The sequence below is a fragment of the Protopterus annectens genome, chromosome 4.part1 (genome assembly GCF_019279795.1).
Source record: "Protopterus annectens isolate FY-2018-M chromosome 4.part1, PAN1.0, whole genome shotgun sequence".
NCBI lineage: Eukaryota > Metazoa > Chordata > Ceratodontiformes > Protopteridae > Protopterus > Protopterus annectens.
Window position 1 is genome coordinate 191,418,336 of NC_056734.1, and position 23,814 is coordinate 191,442,149.

Here is a 23,814-nt window from a genome sequence, read left to right on the forward strand (position 1 = left end):
TAAAGATATTGAGCATAATAGGAAACCATTTTATAGAAACATAACACACCTCTCAACTGTACAGATATTTGCCTTATATTTTTAGTCTATTCCTCATTAAAATTGTGTTTTTTTGACAAATCCCTGGGATGATCCAAGGATTAACATCACTAAATATTAATATGCATTTGAGTTTCAGACTTCATATCCTTCAGAAAATGCATGTTAACACAAATCCTGTTATTCTAACAATTTTCTTAGTTTATAAGAGCAATATTTAAAATGTGTCCCTATTTTTGGGGCTTTGTCTCCCCATTTTGTCAGCCTTTGCCCAGATTTCTTGCTTTAAGAGGTTGGGAGGTATGGATAAGATGTGGAAGGAGTAAAAGACATGCATATTGATAAACTGTATGCAGATTCTAAAATTTATTCTCAGACACAACAGATTATAGAAATATTTACAAAATCTGATGCAAAACAGTTTGGCTCCACAAAGGGAGTAATAAGTTGTCCTAGTGACATTCAAATAACTTGAAATATTAAAATCAAATTAGATTATATTGAAAAAGAAGTATGCAAGCTGGATCCAAACAAAGCACAGGGAGGAGACAGAATTAGTAATAATGACCTGAAAACACCAGCAAGAACTTACAGTACCATGGTATCTATTATTAAACAGGTAGTACAAATATGGAGAGATTCCTCAAGACTGGAGAAATGCATTTGTTAAACATGTATTTAAGGGAAAGGGGAGTAGGACAAACCCAGAGTCATACAGATCCTTAAGTCTACTTTCATGTTGTGGAAAAATAATGCAGATGATAATATTAAATAGGTTATTGTCAGAACTGTAAAGTATGGGACTTGAAACCACATATCAGCATGCATATGATCTATTACCACCTGTAACTTGTATAACAATATAATAATAGTTATGAAAGTAAAATTGTGCTGTGATGTAATTTATATAGATTTAACTTCAGCATTTGACAGAATCATACACAAAACACTATTCAATACATAAGAACAACTAGGTATTGATATACCCTAGATAAGATGGATAGCTGCATGCCTTAGAAATAAGACCTGCCAAGTATCTTACAGCAATTGGACAGGTGAAATTCTTGGTCACAGTCAGGGTGTCCCACAGAGCTCTGTCCTAGGCCTTTATGTGTTTAGATTGTATCTTTCAGACCTACGTTTTTCATCTGAGGTGTTCTGGAAATGTGTGAGTGTTATATTTTTGTCACGATAAATACAGATTTTCTAAAATGCAGGACAAAAATGAATGTCATGTTGTGGTTAATATAATTTAACATTTCACCAGCTATTCTCTACAAAAAGCATTTGCAGACATTGTACTGCAACGTCACAAAACTGCTGGGTAGTTATACTGTGCATCAGTGCAATGTTTGTTCATAGAAGCTGGAACATTTTGTGAAAGAAGTTTTTCAAGGTTTGAGAATGTGTCTCTGAATTAAAAAAAAAAAAAAAGCAATATTTAGACATGAAACAGAGTTGCTTCTGAAGCATCTAGTATAAAGAAGCTGTACCCCCCTTCCCACTCAGGAAAAAGGGTATTTAAAGATGTTTATGCAATCAGATTTCTCATCAAATAATTTGAGGAAGTCATATGAAGACACGGAATTTGAAACAAGTGAGGTCAGCATTCTGTTGCATGTAACTTCTTCTTAGACCTTTACACTTATTTGTAGGCAGCTACTATGTTTCTACACCACACCGGACAAAACATGACTTGGTCTATTCTAATGGTAATAATTCTGGGCATCGCTGGACAAGGTAAGTCTCTATAATCATGGTAAATATCCAAAAATATTTAGTTCACAAAGAGGCAATCATGGGATGACCAGTTCTGACTGACATTACAAAAACTATGTTTTTCTTAATAGTTGCTTAAGTGAACATAGGAGATCCACTAGGTTGGAAAGGCTGTTTTATAGTAGAAACGAATGAGTGGATTTCTTATTCACACACTATGCAGGTGAATTTTGTCAGTATGCTTGAAATGAACCTAGAAATTCAGAAAATAATATGCTTCCTGATAATGTGCTTTTCTGATATTTAAACTAAATCAGTTCAGACACATGCTAAAGAATTACAAAAGACACATTAGAAGAAGACAGTTTAAGCTATGTAACTCATACTTTTTATTGTTGGATTATTTTGTTATATGCTTGACTTTACTTATTGTGGTTTCTTGCAGTTTACATGGATACTGCTGATAATTTTATCATTGAAGATGACATTCTGTTATCAATAGATACAAGTTTTATAAAATGGCATTGTACAAGTTATTTACAAACAATGGGGACAAGTGAAAGTGAAACAGGTGACATCTTTAAAAAAATCAAGATTATTTCTTTCTTAGGGAGATTTCCATTTGCTTAAGTGCTTTGATTTGTACTGTTACAGAGTTTAAGACCAGTAATTCTGACAGTGTTCAACATTCTTATTGGCGTCTGTTTAAAGTTAGCTTTTGTTATCCATTCTAGCAGTTTAGCACAAAAAATAAAGGATATGAGTTTTTTACAGCCTACATTCTGGGATTCTGGGTTTGATTCCCTTGGTTGTCTACAATATACATTTGAGAAAGTTGCTTAACCAGACAGTGATCCTAGATCACCACTGAAAAAAGCAGGCAAGTCTGATGCTGAAAGGTTTATCTAGTTAATAAATAAACTAAGTAAAGTGTGCTAAACAGATTATACCTATTCAGATCTGTAGTCTGAAAGAGAACAACATGGAGCATAATGTCATTAGTTTACAGTAAGACTGCATTAAATATATAGTAAACCAATAATTTTATTATGACAGCCACAGCTATACAAAACAGATGTAAACCAGAAATGTGCATTATAATGGCAGGTAAGGACTGCATGAGTTAGCTAGTTCGTGCTCATCTCTCCAACTTTATTAGTAGCGTATAGCATACTTGAACAACAGCTGACAGTTGATGGTTTAAAGAAAATAATAATATGCTAAGATGTGAATAGACAGGAGAGCTGTGGTTAGTTGTCTGCTTTATTGTACCAGATGTAAGCTGCAATATGCTGAATTTAATGACACCAAAACCAAGGTAATTATAGATGCCCCCACAGGGAGACCTTCAACATCTGGTACTGGACCTACTAGAGTTAGACATGCTTCACCCTGCTCTTCTCTGATGGTATAAAAGACAGCATCTCAGGAAGTCACATACCTCATCAAACAGTCTGGGTTAGTGTCCTTTTAACCTTTGAAAGCATAGATTCTGATAAAAAGAGACAGTTTATCAGAAACACTATCAAAAGGGCATAATAATGGATTAAACCAGTGTGAGTCTATCACAACTGTCAAGCAAATCAAAAATAATGAAAAATAGCAGTGTCATTTTCAAGCATGCAGTCATTCAGAAAACTAAGAAAACCCGAGAAAGACGGACTGTCAAAATACTTAATGAGTTACAAAGAAAGAAAAGAGATAGATTGAAGTTAAAGATTTGAAAAGAAGTAGTAGTTGAAAATTCAGTCAAGAAGAAGTTCAAAATTCAGTCAAGAAGCAAGCTCAAACCTTTTTACAGATAAGTGAAAAAAAAGACAAAAAGTGTGATACTTAATTGCATGAATGGGGGAGGTGAAACAGCAAAGCTGTCCATAGAGTAGTTCTCTGCTGTTTAACTTTGCATTCCTCAGATGCATGAATAAAGCTTATAATGTTACCCTTAACTGTGGCATTCTATTACTGAGAGATACCTACAGTTTTATACTGCACAATGTGGCTGGGCTAATATATGCCTTCGGGCAGATAGCCCAGTACCAACCTATGAACCTATAAAAGGACATGGAACAAGTTATTTGCAAGCAGAAAGGCCAAACAAATACTTAATAATCAATGTGAGACAGCATTACCAAATCCGGTCAATAGATGATCCCAGAAAAGGGCTTGTTCTCCACTCTTTCACAAAAAAAAAGGTGTGAAAGCACTCCTGAAAGTAAAGGTATACATAGGCATGAGATGAGATATAATAGGATTAACTGCAAAACTGCTAGTGAATTGAGGAGATAAAATGGTAATAGTTTTACTAATATTTCTAGCAAATCAGATGGTGTAAAGTACCTAAACTGCAACCAATAAAAGAAGGAAAGTGTGATTACCTTATCAGAACTAGAGTGGGAGCAAAGCATATCCTTGGAACTGTCAGTCTGTCAGGTTAACTTCAGTAAGATAAAATCAGGGAATCAGTGACGAAGGAATTTCAGAATATATGGAATCTGTTTGGGGCTACAGGCCCAAAGCAAGTTGCATTCACAACTGTATGTCCATGCAAATCTATTCATAATTTAGTGAAAAAAATAAAAAAAGGTAAATTAAGGTACAAAAAATGTGATAAAGGAGTGAATGCCCTTCTTTACTTAAGTTTACTGGTTTATTTTTAGAAAACTCTATGGTTCCTTGGCTTCTGAACCTTAAAGGGAGAATAATACAACTTACTTACTTTCAGTTGATGCACCGTAATGTGTGCTGAAAATAATACATTTAGTTGTGGTAACAGAGATTTTGCTGAAATTAAACTAATGAACTTAGTTGTAGAAGAGTTTGTTTTACTTTCTTGTGTGGTTTGTGAAAAATCTAACACAATTATTTGGTAAGGAAGACATTAGTCCATAAACTATTGCAGACACAGTTTACCTGGATTAAGCAAAGCACTATGCATAGTATGACAGAAAAGTATAGAGAACAAATGAGAGAGAGAAAGAGTTGCCATGGGTCTTGTCTTATCGTGGTGACATGAAAAAAATGCCTGAGTTCATAACAGGACACAGGGTAACAGTAAACAGTCAGATGAAATTCCGATGACAAGTAAGATATTGCAGAGATCATTATTACGAATGGTTCTCAGAGTATTCATAGGTTCATAGGTTCATAGGTAGATACTAGGCTATCTGCCCAAGGGCATTTATAAGCCTAGCCCAAATGTGTTGGCTTTCGCCTCCATGTTAGATTAGTTTCCTGAGCCTCCGTCTAGCAGGGCCTCTGAAGTGATCCCAGGGGTAAATTTACGATTTCCCATCCACTCGTCAAGATCTCTCTTGAAGAGAGTCAGTGAGGGGCTTTGCCTAACATAGATTGGGATTCTATTCCAGAGCAAGGGAAGTCTCTGGGCAGGAATCTATCCCTCCAGCATGTCCTATTTATTGTTGTGCTGAGGTTTAAATCCCTAGAGCATGTGGCTCTAAGAGATTTGGTTTTCTTGAGGCGGAGCATGTCCATTAATTCTGGGTTAGACATGGCCTTGTACGTCAAGCAGAGATCACCTCTGAGTAGGCGGTAAGCAACCGAGTAGAGCTGGAGTTTCTTTAGTCGAGCTGCATAGGGCATCTGTTTGAAGCCCACAATCCTCTTGATGAGGTACTTCTGTGGTCTTTCCAGCTGTTGCAGGTGTTGTGTAAGGTACATCCCAAATGGGGCATTGTACTCTATTATGGGCCTGATGAGTGATGAGTAGAGGGGCACAATAACCTCTCTTGTTCTAGAGGTGAACTCGTTTGTGATTAGGTGGGCTACATAGAAGGATTTTCTGACCACTTTGGCAATGTGATTATCAAAGGAGAGGTTACTATCTACTTGGGTCCCCAGATCCCTAATTACATCTTCCGTACTTAGTGGATTACCACCTATGTGGTAGTTCATGGGCACTTTGTTTTTCCCAAAGGGATGACTATGCACTTTTTGTCTTTTAGCTTGAGGCCATGATTCTGACACCAGGTATTCATCTCTGTGAGACCCTTTTGGAGGATGACTGTGTCAGCTGCAGAGTTGATTATGGCCCCCAGTTTGCAATTATCTGCAAACTTGGTCAGCCATAGTCCTCCTGTACTTGCCTGTACCTTAGAGAAGTATATACCAAACAGGAGGGTTCCCAGGACTGAGCCTTGTGGGATGCCACTTGTAACTGGTTTAGAGTTGGACATAGCACCCGCAACTCTGTCCATGTGAGTCCTATCCATGAGCCAGTTGGCAACCCATCTCGTGACATAGGGGTTAATGTTCAAGCTGGTAAGCTTATCTATAATGCCAGAGTGGGGAATGGTGTCAAAGGCCTTTGCGAGGTCCAAGTAGGCTGTGTAGACTACCTTTCTCTCATCTATGGCCTTGGTAACTGTTTCAAAGAAGTCAGCTAGGTTTAGGAGGCATGATCTGACTTTAACAAAGCCGAACTGGGTAAGGTCCAGTGTCTGGAGGTTCCCAAAGTCTCTCTTAATGAGTTCCATGATGATGCACTCCATAGCTTTGCAGACCAAGCTAGTCAGGCTTATAGGGCGATAGTTCCCAGGATCCATTGTGGCACCACCTTTGAGGAGCAGGATAACTGTTGCTGTATGCCATTCTTTGGGTACATAGCCTGTGGTAAGGCTGAGTTTGAACAGTGAATTTAGGTGAGGGGTTAGTTCATTTTGGAGCTCGTGTAAGATACAGCCTGAGATACCATCTGGTCTCATTGATGCTGTGTTTTTGGCTTTGGAAAGGGCTGTTTTCACCTGTGTGTCTGTAATATCTGGGGCTCTACATTCTTCTGGAATGGACACGGGCCCCTTTGGGGGTGTGTGTGGGGGGGGGGGTAAAGTTTGCACTGAACCTGTCAACCAGGATGGTGGCAATGTCAGTTGAGTCAGTGTATTTTTTGCCATTTTGCACTAGCTCAGAGCAGATCTGAGAGTTGCCACCTTGATTCTTGACATAGCTAAAGAAGGCTTTGTGATTATCTTTAGAGACTTTGGCAATTTTTCTTTCGAAGCTGGCCTTGGATGATTTTATGAGGGATCGTAGTTTCTTACTGATACTGATCATAGATGCCTTCCCTTTTTGGGATTTTGCTCTATCATGTAATAGTTTCTTCCTTCTGTTGTATAGCTTATTTATTGCTGGGGTCCACCAGACTGGTTTCCTCTTTTTGGAGGAGTGAGTCTTGGTTTTACTTGGGATGGCTCGATCCATGCATTCCTGTAGGTGCTCATAGAGTGCATTTGTAAAGGATTCTGCTATTTGGGCAGCATTATCCTTTAGCAAGGGGGTTTTGAAACTTTCCTCCTCAGTCTTGAGAAGTGTGTAGTTTGCTTTTGAAAAGTTTTTCACAGTGGTTTCCTTGACTGGGGGTGGGGTCTGGATGTGGATGTCCAGTGTGATTAGGTTATGGTCTGATCTTACCAGCGACGGGTTTACCTCTGGTGTGGAACATTGGTCCCCCATGTTGGTGATGATCAGGTCCAATATGTTGTCACCTCTTGTAGGAGTGGTGACCAGTTGTTCCAGGGCGTTTGAGTTTATAAGCTCTAGGAAATATTGGGCAAAGGAGTTAGTACTTGAGTAGTTTTCCCAGTCAATGTTTGGGTAGTTGAAATCACCCAATATCATGGTGTTAGGTAGGACCTTCATATTTTCCAGTGTTCTCAGGAATGCTGAGTGGGGGTCCTGAGACAAGGTGGGTGATCTGTAGCAAGCTACAAGCTGAAAAGCAGCTTTGCCCACTGTTAGTTGTACATGGATGGTCTCTAAGGCCTAGTGCTGTGCCACTAACTTGGAGGTGTGGGTATCCTTGATGAAAATGGATACACCCCCGCCTTTTGCATTTCGGTCCGGGTTCTGGGGCCGAAAGGTGTGGTATGAGTTATAGCCTGGTAGTGCTGGGGTGCTCTCTGGAGCCTTGAACCAGGTTTCTGTTACTGCACAGATATCGATTCTCTCCATACTGAGGAGTGCCTCGAGTGCGTGCATTTTGAGGTTTAGACTTCTGGCATTGAGTAGCATTACCCTCAGTTTTTGGTTTCTTGTGTTGTTTATGGAGGTGTGTTTGTCTTTTGAGCCTTGCCTAAAAAAGGCACTATGGGGGCGGCAAGAGCCTTGACCAGTATTCAAAAGCCTAAGGGTGACAGGTGCAAGCCTTCTCTGGTGAAGCAATGTGGCTTGTCGAGCATGTCATCCCAGGCTGACAGACACTGGATCCCCTTTGAACGACACCAAAAGCTTAGCCAATTGTTAAAATTGATCATTTTATCTTTATACTGTGGCATCGTGCTTGGTGAGGGCAAGATGCTACTCAGGGTCAGGGTCATACCAGCCTGGGCTACATGTTCAGAGAGCTCCTCTGTCTCTTTTCATGTAGTCCAGGGAGATATGTCTCAGGTCATTCACCCCCACATGGACAATGACAGAGTCATATTTGTACTTGTTCTGGAGTGACCTGATTGCTTGTGTTATGTGGTGGCTCCTGGTACCCAACAGGCAGGTTACGGTAACCTTCTCCTTGTTCAGTCTAGTGAGTGGGATGTCAGTGTGCCTGCCAATAGAGTCACCTATTTTTAGTGTATTGGGTGTGCTATTTAGCCTTAAGGGCTGTGAATGCGTGGCACACTGACTTTGTGAAGTATGTGATACATGGTTATTGTTGGGGGTGGAGGTTGCTTGGATGTCTGCTTTGAACGTCTCTGCTGCTTTGGCAGATTTTTATTTAGAGCCTCTGAGTATGTTTTTGTGTATTTATGTGTGTTATTTGCTGGTGCAGATATGACTGGTCTATGTGAGACTGGTAGTGTGATTAGTTTATGGTCTGATCAAGTGTTTCCCTTTTCCTCATGACTGACTGTTCCAGTCTTGGGTTGAGAGAGCTTGGCCTCCAGTTTGGTTGTATAATTGCATCTCTCGCATACATTTGTGTTTGTTGGAAGGAGGAGAGGGTTGTCTGTGTACATGAGGCAATTGTAACATTGCCTCAAGATGCCCAGATTCACCAGCTGGACTGGAGAGTACACCTGAAACTGTCCTTTGGACATGCCTGAACAGGTAAAGTGAACTGTTTTACTGATTGTCTGGTAGGGACGAATAGAGAGCCTTGTACTTCTGTATAGTATAGGGGGATGTAGTGCTAGCGTTTATTAGTGCTTACTAAAAGATTTGAGCAAGTGCTGGACTATAAAAGGAATGGTTTGAGTGCTAAAGTTGAAAGTCTGACTATTTCCAAGGGAAAAATTGAAGAGTAGACTTTGTGGAGTTGGGAATAGTTTAACCCTAGCTAACCGGTGCTGCGTGGAGCTGCCCGGCATGCAAAACCACGCAAATGAGGGTTTTATAGCAGGGAGATGAAAGAGATAGAAATTAGCCCAAAATGGCCAATAAACTACTAGTTGCTGGGCTGAGACCACTACTCCAGGGACAGATAGGCTGCTCAAAGCTCCCCACTCTCATTTATGAACAGAGAAACATCCTTCTATCCAAGTAAGGTATGGGCAACACAGGAACTTGTACCACAGCCCTAAATTCAGCAGAACCTGAAATCTGGACTAGACTAGCTTAGAAAGGTGGGAAACAAGAATATTTTTGTTTTTTTTTCACAAAAAATACAGTAACTTTACACTAAAACACTTCAAATGCACAGAAAAGGCTAGCACACTTGAGTGTGTAGCCTACAACAGTTAAACAGATGATATGAACACAAAAACAACTAAAATGACTTAACAAGTGCAAGCAGAAAAATAAGTACAATTTGTAGCACAAATAAGCTTTTTTAAAACACAAAAACGCTCGAAAATCACGTTTTAGTCAAAATTAGCAAACAACAGCAAGAAAGTGCATAAAAATGATACTTAATCAAGCCAAAGTCTCTCTTTTGTCACTCTGCTGCTGTAGAACTCTGCAGGATACCACGAGGAGCTTGCTGAGCTGTATACAAGCACAAAACCACTCAAATGCGAGTTTTATAGCAGGGAGATGAAAGAGATAGAAATTAGCCCAAAATGGCTAATAAACTACTAGTTGCTGGGCTGAGACCACTCCTCCTGGGACAGACAGACTGCTCAAAGCTCCCCACTATTCATAAGACATGTTATTGAAGACTGTAGAAAGAAGTGTTAGCTCCATTTCTGAAAACACAAATTTTAAAAACTGTGAAATGATCAGGTTACATTCAATGCAAAACAAGAAAAACAGTATATATATGAAGCAATAACCAAGGACAGGAGTACACAATACAAGAGAAATGATATCAACACAGAAAAGAAAATGTACTTGATGAAATGATACCTGATTACATTACTTTAGTTGTCACAGCACACCTTGTCTGCTTACTTATTTCTGTTTTACTGTGCTAGTATATTTATGTTCCTACTTCTGTGCCCTTTCTCTTAGCTCACTACCCATCCCAGGCCTTCTTCGAGGACTCTGTGGTTTCACAGTTTACTAATCAGTCAGATAAAGTGCTCCACTTGTCCACACCACTTTCCATGAAAAAAATGCTTTTGAATGCCTACAGTGAATTTTGTACCCTTAGTCTGAAAGGCATGTCCCTCTAACATCTTCTAACTTTCCTCTTAAGCTGGACACTTTCACATTGTGCCCCAAGGGCCCATTGCACCATATCATGTTTGTCTTTTCTTGATTTTTCTCAGTTAGAGCAGATTTAGCTCCCACAACTGCTAAAATCTATTTTGTCCTGTATTTTCTTTATTATTTGGTAGCCACCCTTTGTAACTTGTGAATTTATCTGATATCTTCATTCCTCTATGGGTACCAAAACTGAACATTGTAGTCCAGCTCAAAAATGAGAAGGAGTCTCTAGAAGGCTCATGCAACCTCTCTTTTCCTGAAGTCTATTCCCCTAATTATCCAGACCAGTACCTTATAAGCTTTGGCTAAAGGTTTTACATTTTCTGTGAGGTGCATTTACTACCACACCGGTGACATTTTCCCTGACCTGTGCTGTTTATAGTTACTCCTCAGACTTTGTTTTCTTATCTGAGATTGTTAGAATTTAGGTGAAGTATTTTAATCTTCTCTGCATTAAACCTCAGATGCCATTTCATAAACTGCTCTGCCAGTGTATTTCACTCCCTTTGGATGCTTCTATGCCATCAACCATTATGTATACTTTCTTAGTCCCATCCATAAATAAGTTGGTCCGGTTGAACCCCAAAATATCTAAAAAAAAAAAAAAAAAAAAAAAAAACGAAAGCACAAAACACTGAAAACTCATAATATTGAATCACAAAATATCTAAAAATTCTATCCAATTAAAAATACCCTATATCATACACCCTAACTAAAAAATTTAGATCTAGTGTCATCTTGGTTGTGGTACTGGGTTTTTAGTAACATAATGTGTTGGGTTAAGGTTAGGGGCAGGGATAGGGTAGGGTTATGGTTAGCACGCATGAATATGATGAGCAGGGGGTCTTGGTCCACCAATACTACCTTACTCATGAGTGCTAACACTAAGCCTAACCCTAACCTTACCCCCTGCCTGTAACCCTATCCCTAACCTTACACATTAAATTGCTAAAAACCCTTCCCCTAACAGTACCAGTACACAAGACAAAAGAACATAGAGTGCATATAACATCAAACATCCAAAACAGTAAAACTATCCCCTTACTTAACTCTAAAACCCATAAACACTTGCAAATCATTCATTTTCCTGCACAATGAATCCTACCTACAAACAGTATAAAAATGAGCATTCATATATTATGTTTTCAGTGTTTTTCACCCCGTAAAAAAAAATTTCAGCCAAATGAGCTTTAGATATTCTGCGATGTAAGGCCAGGACTGACTCACTATTAAAACCAACTAACCATTTTTCTTCCTTTTTAAGAGTTCCCTATTATTCTTTGCTTCCTGCTGCCAGGACATTCATTTAATCAACTTCCTTCCAATTACAAGTGCTATCAGGTATGACTTTCAGATCCCTGTGAGGTATACCCCTCAACTTGTAGACATTGAAAATAGGTACAAAGGGTCTTAAAAACTAGTTACATCCAGTCAAAAATCTGGACACCTAATTAGGATGAAATGAATCCTTAACAACACATAGCTCCTCCAACTTCTAGTAGGACTGGGATATTACTGAGAAACACAAGTTTGAGAAACTGAGAGTGAATAAAATATATATAGATATGCATATTATCCGAGACAGTGTAAAATCTGTGGGCTTTAATAAATTATATAAAAATTGTTTTATTTATTTATTATTATTAAAAACCTACCTCACACAGTCACTTATTTTTGTTTATTAAAAGAGGGGATGTAACATGCGGGTCCTTTTTAATTAAATTATTGGTGCCACTAATATTTTGTACATGTAGCCTGGTTTTCTGTGATCTAAAAAGCTTCAAAATTAAGTGTGTGTGTGTGTGTGTGTGTGTGTGGGGGGGGGGGGGGGTTGAGAAAATTGTGTGGGGCTGTAAATTTGCAAATTAAGCTTGAAAATTGGAAAGCACTTCCAGAAAGAGGTACATCGTGTGAATGGGTAAATCCTGCCTGAGAATATGGATAATCCACCAAACTAGACACAGATGAGAGGTCTGTTGCAAGATAGCCAGTAAAAGGCTTTATTGAAATCAAGGTACAAAATATTGACCAGGTTTCTCTTGCAAATTTTAGGCATAACCCAGTCATAAAATTGAGATGCAGACATCAAGTGTATTGCACATCATTGGCCCTAATGGTGTGTGCGCAGCAGGTTTATGGTATACCAGAGGTTGTAATGAAATGCACAAAATAGGTATATTGTACACATGAAGTTGTAATGGCATGCACTCAGCAGGTGTATGGTACACTAGAGGCTCTAATAGTATATGCATACCTGGTGTATGGTATACTAGAGGCTCTAATAGTATATGCACAGCTGGTATATGGTACACTAAAGGCTCTAATAATATATGCACACCTGGAGTATGGTACAACAGAGGCTCTAATAGTATCTGCACACCTGGTATATGGTATACTAGAAGCTCAAATAGTATACATACAGCAGGTATATGGTACACTAAAGGCTCTAATGGTATATGCACACCTGGAGTATGGTACAACAGAGGCTCTAATAGTATCTGCACACCTGGTGTATGGTATACTAGAGGCTCTAATAGTATATGCACACCTGGTGTATGGTATGCGAGAGGCTCTAATAGCATATGTACAGCTGGTGTATGGCACACTAGAGGCTCTAATAGTATACATACAGCAGATGTATGGTACATCAGAGTATCTAACAGTATATGCACACCTGGTGTATGGTACACCAGAGGCTCTAATAGTATACTCACACCTGGTGTATGGTACACCAGAGGCTCTAATAGTATATGCACACCTGGTGTATGGTACACTAGAGGCTCTAATAGTATATGCGCGCACACACACACACACACACACACACACACACACACACACACACGCACACACACACACACACACACACACACACACACACACACACACACACACACACACACACACACACACACACACCAAACATGTGATATACCACTGTTTCTCATAGAATGCACATACCAGCTTTCCACATTTCTAACTTCTGTATGCAGTCTTCAGTACACTATCATGATACTATAAATACATAGTAATGCATACTTCTCAATCTATTGAAGCACAAAAATTCTGGACAGAAGCAAAAATAATGTGGAGATAAATGCCCCAAAATAGAGACATATTTTAAATATTGCTCTTATAAACTTAGAAAGTTGCTAGAATAACAGATTTTGCATTGGCATTCATTTTCTGAAAGATATGAAGTCTGAAACTCAAATGTCTTTTATTATTTAGTGACTGCAGTCCTCAATGATTTTCTAGAAAACCATAAATCTTTTATGGGACAGACCAAATATATGTGGCAAAAATCTGCGCATTCTGCAAAAATCTGGACATTTGAGAGGTATGGCTTGATGTCACGATGGAATACCAAGGGGTAGACATGCGTTTAATGAGGAAAAACTTTTCTGTGGCCATTTAGTTTGATTAAAACATGACAATGCCAGCTATGTTCACAGGGGATATGAGTGCCTGACAACTTACTGAATAATTGTATACTGATAGTCCTATTGAACATACATAGTTGAAATGTTAAAATGATGGATCTTTAAAATGCTGAAATCAATGCACACTGCATCAGAATGCAGTCTGTCATCATTCTCCTGTTAGCAAAAGAGATGCAAGTGTAGCTCTCTGCACAAGAAGGTAAGTAGGTGTTTTGATTTTAATGTTTCAGCATTTCCACAGTTCAACAGTTTATGCACAGTATTATGACTTTCAGAATAGCACTGTTCAGTAAGTTAAGAATCCTATAGGTTTTACAGATATCCAATATATATTTTATATAATATATACTCACTGCTTGCCTTACACACATACACACACACACACACACACACACACACACACACACACACACACACACACACACACACACACACACACACACACACATGCACACACACACACACACACACACACACACACACACACACACACACACACACACACACACACACACACACACGCACACACGCACACACACAATGTGTGTCTGCTTCAGCAGTATTCACCAGAATATAAGGATACTAAATTAAAATATTTTTATGGCTTATTGCTCATTGCCTTGCCCACAGGAACTTGACTTGAGGAGGTGCATTGATTCAAACGCCCATATTTAAAATCCCCTTACATTCACAAAGTTGTCTAGTCAGTGACATTTGAACTAAATCAAGGGGAATCTGTGTGCTTGAAAGGAGCAGTAAGGAAAATTACAGTGCTTTATGGCAGAACTTGTATTAGCCAGAATAATACAGTATTTTTGGCCAACCAGAAAATTTTGAAACTGACAAGTGTTATCACTTACATAGAGATTGTGAAGATGATGGCATTTTATTTAAATGGAAGCTGTAGAAGGAAAGCTCCTCTACCTAAAGCTTTATATAACAGGCTAGCCTCTTGGAGGAAGCAGTTTCTTCTTAGAAGGTGATACTTCACACCCATCAAACATACCTTGTTTTTTTACCACAAAAAGTAGCTTAATAGTTAAATCATGAGGGATACAGAGTTTCTGAACACAGTGTTATGGTTTTGTCTCTTACTCCTGCATGGAACAGAAAATAAATCTGGAAATCTGAAAAGCTTGATCTAGTTACTACAAATTTCACATATAAAACACCAAGTGCTGATCTCTTGGGTGTCGCATCAAATTGTCATATGTGTCTTGTGAACTTTAATAAGTTAAAAAGAAAATAATAATAATAATGATAATATATCCTAATGTAACTTTTAAATACAATGCAAATCTGAGAGCAGACTCTTTTTACCACAGTTTTAGACATTAGGGGTGGGATTCACAGATGTGCAGTCTGAGTGAATTTTTGAGGACCTCACTGTGTGAAACACTAGAGAGCTAATTATAGCCTTAGCAGGCAGACAACAGCACTGCATGCTTAGTACAGGACCACATGAAAAACAGAGCCATGCAGCTAATGTGAGGAGTAGCACTATAATAATGCATGTCTGCAGCAGCGACTACAACAGGTGCATGGATGGCATAAATGACATCAGAACTAGGGCATCCTGGCATACCCATGGCAGTTCATTTCAGTGCATGCTATGCACTGATACACAGCAGCAGTCTGCAGGACAGCTCAGCACAGTGGTCAACAGATAGACCAATGTGGGTCTGCACAACAAAGTAGTAACCCTACTCATCATATAAATGGGGAGGAAAGGGGGTACACTAGAAATTAAGAGAGTGGAAAACAACGAATACAGGTAAACAGAAAAGGGTAACCATAACACATGAATATTGGGAAGGGTATATTTGTGGGATAGAGACTCTTTTTTCATTTCCAAAACAGAAGGGTAGATAGGAAAAGTACCAAGGCATGGCTGTCAGTGGAATATAAAGAGAAGGGCAGGCAATGGACAGACAGACAAACAGACAGAAAAGCATGAAATAGAGAAACAGATAAAAGGGGAGTATATAGACAAAATGTTTGGTGGGCAGTGAATGGACACATATATACAATGAGTGGACAACTAATGGTAGGGAGGGTTGGACAATGAACATGGTATGGGGAATGATATACTAGGAAGGAAAAACACCAGGAATAGGATAGGATGGGTTTCTTGCATGGTAGGGTACCAGGCCAGCCCAGGGAGCCACAAATTCGGGCATAACTCATATGGCTGACAGATTTTCTGGGATGATAGCTCTCTGTCATTATAAGTAAAGAGACTTGTAGGCTGGAGAATAAAATACTTGAAATTTATTCCAAAACACAAAGTTAGGTAAGCACTTTTGAGGCAGTCCTCTTCATCAGACCTTAATACACAAATAAATTAGCACACAAGGTTTAAATAAAACCAACAACCAATAAAAATTCTTTAAAAATCAGTGAAGCAACCCTCTTTTTTTCAAGAGAGGTTTTAAGGATACAGCACTGTTAAGACCAGGTGATAAGTATGCCTTAAAGTCCATTATACCATGACCCCCCCATTAATATTCTAAAACGTGCATGCTGATTGGCCAGCGTGCACGTTGTAAATCGACCTATACTAATGGAAAAAGGTCCGGTCGCCCAGACTTTTTCCATTAGTATAAGTTTCTTTTAAAACACTGTCTTGCTATGTTAAAAGAGTTTAACATAGCGACACAGGTTTAAAAAAAGCAATGGAGATGTCTGTTGCTTATTTTAAAGCTGTCTTGTTATGTTAAACCCATTTAACATAGTGAGACAGGTTTAAAAAAAAAGCAACGGAGAAAGCAAGATCTCCATTGCTTTTTACTGTTTCGCTATGTTAAATGGGTTTAACATAGCGAGACAGCTTTAAAATAAGCAACGGAGATGTCCGATGACAGAATTACTGTTGTTGAAAGGAAACATTTTCGGTTTAACTACAGGTTCACTAGCAGTTTGTTTCGGTGTAATTATTTCAATATTAAAATCATTAGCTGAGTTCTGAGCACTTTGCACATTAACAGCGTTCTGAGCAGTAAAGTCATTGTCGGTGTCATTTGAAAATACTGCTGCAACATTACTGTCACAAGTGCTATTTTTGTTTAAACTATGGTTAAGAGAAATGGCTGCATCATTAAAAGCAGAAGGTGAAGGCATACACTGTTCAGAAGTGAGAACATCAACTTCAGTATCTATCTCTACAACACCAAGTACTAATGGCATTTCAGTAGACTTAGTTGAACAGACTTTATGTTTAAAAAGATCGATGTCAACTTTACCTTCTTGTTGATGAGGCGATCAGCATAGGGCATCTGCTTTAGGCCTGTGATTCTTTTAGTGAGGTATTTCTGAGGCCTTTCCAGTTGTTGCAGATGTCTTGAGAGGTACATACCAAATGGGGCATTGTATTCTATAATGGGTGTAATGAGGGATGAGTACAGTGGGACAATGACCTCCTTTTTTTCTGGATGAAAAGCCCTTAGTGATGAGGTGTGCCACATAGAAGGATTTCCTGACTGTTGTGGCAATGTGGTTATTGAAGGTGAGACCACTGTCTACCTGTTTCCCTAAGTCTCTTATCACACTTTCAATGTTTAGTGTACTCCCACCTATGTAGTAATTCATGGGTACATGTTTTTTCCCAAAGGGGATAACTATACATTTCTTGGCATTGAGCTTGAGCCCATGGCTCTGGCACCAAACATCAGTTTCTTTAAGGCCCTTTTGTAGAGTATCGACATTATTTGTGGATTCAATAATGGCTCCCAGTTTGCAGTCATCTGCCAACTTTGTTAGCCAGAGTCCCTTAGTGTTGGCCTGTACTTCAGAGAAGTAGTTGCCAAACAAGAGAGGTCCGAGGACTGAACCCTGAGGTACTCCACTTGTCACTTGTCTGGAGCTGGATTTGGAGTCAGCTACTTTTACAGTGTGGGTTCTGTCAGTAAGCCAGTTGGCAACCCATCGAGTGACCTAGGGATTAATGCTCAGGTTCAGGAGACAAGATCAGCGCTTCACGAACCCAAACTGGGTGAGTTCCAGTGTTTTAAGGTTGCCAGTGTCTTTGTTTATAAGTTCCGTGATAATACGTTCCATGGTCTTGCAGATCAGGCTCGTCAGACTGATGGAGCGGTATTTCCCGGGATCCAAGGTGGATTTTCCCTTGTGGAGTGGGATAACTGTAGCTGTGCGTTGCTCAGTGGGCATGAAGCCTGAGGTGAGGGTATGATTAAACATGACACTTAGGTGATGTGCCAGTTCATTTTGTAGTTCATGTAGTACTCAGCCCGGGATGTCAACTGGTCCCATGGATGCTGTATTCTTAGCTTTGGAGAGTGCGTTTTTTACCTGTGTGGCTGTTATTACCAGAATTTGGCAATTGTCCGGTATTGAGATGGGCCATTTAGGGGGTGAGAGGGGGGTGAAGTTGGCACTGAATCGATCTGCCAGGATATTGGCAATATCCTTGGGATTAGTATATTTAATGCCATTCTGTTGTAGCTCAGAGCAGATCTGAGCATTGCCATTTAGATTCTTGACATAGTTATAGAATGCCTTGTGGTTGTCTTTGGAATCTTTGGCAATTTTATTTTCATAACTAGCTTTGGAGGATTTTATGAGGGATCTCAGCTTCTTACTGAGGCTGGTAAGGGAGTTTTTTGCATCCTGGGAATTTCCTCTTTTCTGCAACAGTTTCTTCCTTTTGTTGTAAAGTTTGTTTATGGCAGGGGACCACCAGATTGGCTTGCTTTTTTTGGAGGAGAGCATCTTGGTTCTATTTGGGATGGCACGATTCATGTATGAGTGGATATGCTCGTACAGTGCCGTAGTGTAGGACTCAGCAGTTGAACTTTCAGTTCGCATCTGCATGGGTGTCATGAAGTTTGTAACTTCTGACTTGAGTAGCATGAAGTTGGCTTTGGAGAAGTTTTTTTATGGAGGTTTCCTTACTGGGGGGTGGGGGTGGGATGTGGATCTTAAGGGTGATTAGCTTATGGTCTGACCTGACCAATGAGGGGGTGACCATAGGTGTGGAGCATTGATTTCCCATGTTGGTAATGACCAGGTCTAGGATATTGGAGCCCCTGGTGGGAATATGGATTAGTTGATACAGGGCATTGGAATTTATGAATTCCAAGAACCGTTGGGTAAAGGTGTTGGTACATGAGTAGTTTTCCCAGTTAATGGTAGGGTAGTTGAAATCACCCAGTATTAGGGTGTTTGGTTGTATATTAATATTTTTCAGTATGTTTAGAAAGGTGTAGTGAGAATCTTGGGGCATGGTGGGGGATCTGTAGCATGCTACAATTTGGATTGCAGTCTTACCTAGTGTTGTTGCACCTGGAGAATTTCAGACGCATTGTGTTGGGCAACTAACCTGGTGGTGTGAATATCCTTGGTGAATATGGACACTCCTCCACCTTTAGTGTTTCAATCCTGGTTTAGTGGCCAAAAAGTGTGGTAAGAGTTGTAGCCTGGTATTGCAGGGGTGCTCTCTGGAGCCTTGAACCAGGTCTCAGTTACTGCACAGATATCGATGTTCTCCATTTTTAGGAGTGCCTCGAGAGAGTGCATTTTGAGGTTTAGACTTCTAGCATTGAGTAGCATTACCTTCAGATTTTGCATGCTTGTACCTGTTATGGTGGTGGTTTTGTCCTTTGAACTTTGCCTAAAAAAGGCGCTATAGGGGTGGCAAGAGCCTTTGCCAGTAACCTGAATCCCAGGGGCGACAGGTGCAGACCATCTCTGGCAAAGCATCGTGGTCTGTCAGTTATGTCATCCCAGGCAGACAGATACTAGATCCCATTGAATGACACCAGAAGCTTAGCCAATTGTTGAAGTCAATCATTTTGTCCTTATATTGTGGTATCATTCTGGACGAAGGCAGGATGCTATTCAGGGCTAGGGTCATACCAGCCTGGGCCACATGATCCGAGAGCTCTTCCATGTCTCTTTTCATGTAGCCCAGGGATGTACGTCTCAAGTCATTCACTCCAACATGGACAATGACAGAGTTATATTTGTACTTGTTGTGGAGTGACTTGAGTGCATGAGTTATGTGGTGGATCCTGGCACCCGACAGGCAGCTCACTGTAATTTTCTCCTTGTTCATCCTGGTGAGTGGGACATCAGTGTGCCTGACTATAGAGCCACCTATGACTAAAGTGTGTCATCACTATATTGCACAACACTGGTTACAGCTCTATGATGGAAATATGGAGGAATTTGAATAAATCATCTTTTGCTGAGGAGCATTAAAGAGTTAAGCAAGGAGAACTGCTTGATAAAGTGCCTCATCAACAACTGTAAATGCTGGGGGTTGTGTGAACTTGTTGAGTTACTGAATGGTTTTAAATCGAATACCATTCAGTCCAGGTGTAATGGCCAAAAAAAATAAACGTCTCTGTAATACACTTTCACCACTGTTGAATGATCCCCACATGAGGTGCAGGGCTGTAGCCTCTCTACAAAAAAGACTGATTTTGTGATCACCAAAGGTGTTTTTTCAGCTTGTTTTGACTGAACAGCATCTGACTAAAAGCCACTCAACAGATTGACATGAATCTGGTGGCTGCATATCTCTCAATGGATTTGCTTAACAATTGCAGATAAAGCCAATTAAAACAGGAGAACAAAGGTTCAGAAGCAGGAATATTTTCAAATATTACACTGAGTCACTTATTAAAGAACAATGGGATATGCATCAACACATTTTCTAAACAATAAAAGCCATGCATCTCTAATGTCTGTCATTACTTACTGACTGTAATCCTTAGTTATATACCAGAAAATCAAAAAATGTATGATGCTCAGAGAAAAAATGCTAGGCAAAATCACGGACATTCTGAAAAAATCAGGGAAAAGTGTAGAGGTGTGAGTCGCAGTCAGGGAGAGTGAGTCAAATGTCTTATATGGATAACATGGGCCCCATTACAATTGCATGACACATTTGCATCTGTCTGTGGAGGGGACAAACTGCAAACATAGGGTATGGCAAGGATTATGTACCTTACAGGATGGAGGGAATTCAAGAGTCATAAGTACAGTCATGGGAGCAGTACTTTATTGGGGGTGAGTTTATGTGTAGCACTGACTGCAGCTGTTATCAGGTCCATACAATGGGACAGGACATGGTGATGATTATGGGCATGCTGTAGCACAGCCTATACACCCAGTGAATTACGTGTCTTGTCCTTAAATGTGAAAGTGCTGGCATGGCCACCTGAGGGGGACAACACCTGGAAAAGTTCATTAACCAGGAGAGTGAAATTTTACTGCAGGGCCTCTGCACACATAGTATGTGTCTCTTTGGCAAGGTGCTGCAGACATGCAGTACTGGTCTGGGATGTGGCATGCACTGGTGCAGGATGTGAGTATGGCGTGCAGTCATAATAGGTCCCTACAACAGTGAGATGGATGGTTACTGATATGATATTCCACGCAAAAGAAAAGCAAGAGTCATTGAAGCAATCAAGGCCACCTTAATGGCAGAATCACCACCCTAGAAGAAACTGACAGAAGTTTTTGGTGTTTGGGGGGATCAACACCTCATACTTGGGGATAGCTTGGACATGGAACAGACCTAGCAATAACCACCCATTTATCAGTATAATTTCTTGTGGAATATTGTATTTTTGGCATGAATTTTGTGTGTATGTCTTTAGGAAAAAATGAAAGAAACACATACTTATTTGATGTGTTATGTGTCCATAGTGCTTTGGTGAAATTTTTGTGAGGAAAATACTTTACTTCTGTTTAAAAACTAGACTTGTTTGGGAAAATTATATGTCTTTCTGGGGTACAATCATTGTAATACTTACCTTAAACCCAAATGTTCCCTTTTCTAAAAAACTCACTGAGGCTTTGAAGTTACAATAGGCAACAACTGAATAAGTCAAGTTTGCCACAAAAATCATGGAGAAAGGCATTTTAAATACTTACCCTGGTACCCAAATGTAATTTAACACAACTTTTAGACAAGACAAACAAGTTTTAAGTTAACTTTTTCCTCAAAAGCAAAAAGTAACTGTCCTAGTAAACAGTAACTAAAAGTTAAGTGATACTCAATAAAAATACTTTTTAGCTTAAAATGAATGATTTTACAGAAAAAGTTAACTTTCTGTCAAAAAGTAAGTTGAAGGGATTTTCCCTGAAAGGAACTTGTCTGCCCACGATCTACCTTTCAACTGTCCAGACTTTTGCCTCATATTTTTGGTCTATTTCTTATAAAATTGTGGTTTTCTGGCAGACTGTGGGCAAATCATTGAAGATTTAAGTCAGAAAAATCATGACAGACATTTGAGTTTCAGACTTTTTACCCTGGTCCGCAGATTGATTGGCAGTGGAGTTTTTATGGTGTCGAGTTGCCAGCCTGGTGCGCAGCCTTCATAGAAGGCACACACACACACACACACACACACACACACACACACACACACACACACACACACACACACACACCTACCTGCATGTCTTTAAAACTCACTCAACCACAGGGAAAACATGAACACTCCACACAGAAGGTGCTCCAGCTGAGAATCAAACAGGAGAACCTTTCTCAGTGAGGTGACAATACTAACCACTGCACTACAGCGGCCATTCTGAAAAATTCATGGTAATGCAAAAACCTGTTATTCTATCATCTTAGGCCTTTGCCCTTTCCCCTAGATTATTTACACAAGAGGAGTACTTTTTGGCAGCAGGAAAGCTTTGAAGGGACTGTCTTGCAACAATACTGGGGGAAGCAGGTATTAAAAAAAGTCATTTTTGCCACCAAAGAACACAGTGAATAGTATTTTAAATACTTACCCTGGACCCCAAAAGTGATTTAATGCAACTTTAAGACTTACAAAAAAACAAATTTTATGTTAATTCTAACAACTTTTTCTTCAAAAGTAAAAAAGTAACACTTCAGGTTGGTCCAACTGAGCAAAAACCCATTTTCAGTGGAGACCCGAGGAGAAAAGTTCCATGTAATTATACAATTTTATGAAAGTAAGTAAAATCAAAGTTACACAAAGGTATACTAGTAAGTCAATGGCAATAACAATTAGTCAAAGGGAGTAACAATGACAATAAAATCATAGCCATATACGATAGTTACACATTTGAGAAATCAGAACAGGTTATGAACGTAACTATGAATAGGTACAGAAAGACCAACACCATTACCTTATATATGTATTATTTTTTTTAACAAAAAAACTATTAACCCAGGCCCTCCTATAAAAGTTATTAGAAGTAGTGGGGGAGGGGGGAGTAAGGGTTTATGTGGGATCATGACAAGGGCAAATCCATGAATTAGCTAGACAATTTTTTAGTTCTTTTTTGGAAGCAATGAAGTGAGTAATGCTTCTTATGTTGAGTGGGAGTTTGTTCCAGTTATGAGATACTGAATATTTGTATAATACTCTTCCAATAGCTTTATTAGGTTTGCATATTTGACGAAAGTTGGTCAGTGCTGCAGAGTGGGTGTGTAGGTGTATAATAAGATACAGGATTAGCTAGAGCGGGGCAGGCTGTGGCTTTGTTGAGTAAGAAGTGACTTATATGAAGTTGTGAAAGTTGAAGTTAGTAAGGGAATTTGAGCCACTGTAGGTTTTTTACTGCCAGGCAGTGGTGAGAGGTATGTGGTAGGTTTGCAGCAAATTTAACAATTTTATTGTATGTCTCTTCCACCTTAGTAGTTAAAGAAGACTGAAGGTTGTTAATGGTTGGGGCAGCATACAATAGGATTGTAAGTAGATAATCTTGGGCCAAGGATACTCTAGACTCTAATGTTAGGTATTTGATATTTCTATAGAGGAGACCCGAGTTTTTGGTTAGTTTTTTTTATAGACTGCTGGACATGGAGGTCAAATTTTAGTTTATCATCTATTATCATTCCCAGTAGCTTTGTTTGTGATTCTACATTAATGATGGTTTTATTTAAGGAAGAGCTGGAGAAGGTGGGTTTGAGGTGTGAAAGAGATTTTGGAAGAAAGAGTAAGAATTTATTTTTTTTTAGGATTTAGAATAAGCTGTTTTTCAGTGAGCCATCTTTCAACACAGGTAAAAG

The 23,814-nt window shown here is 39.4% G+C and overlaps 1 protein-coding gene across 1 annotated transcript in view; it reads left to right on the forward strand.

The window, feature by feature from the left end:
• Positions 1 to 1,562: 1,562 nt before the first annotated feature.
• LOC122800812 (macrophage colony-stimulating factor 1 receptor-like) overlaps positions 1,563 to 23,814 on the forward strand; it is an 875,741-nt gene continuing 853,489 nt past the window's right edge. Inside the window, exon 1 of the mRNA XM_044070092.1 lies at positions 1,563 to 1,779. Within this exon, the coding sequence (XP_043926027.1) occupies positions 1,704 to 1,779 (76 nt within the window). The 5' untranslated portion in view covers positions 1,563 to 1,703. The remainder of the gene's footprint in view (positions 1,780 to 23,814) is intronic.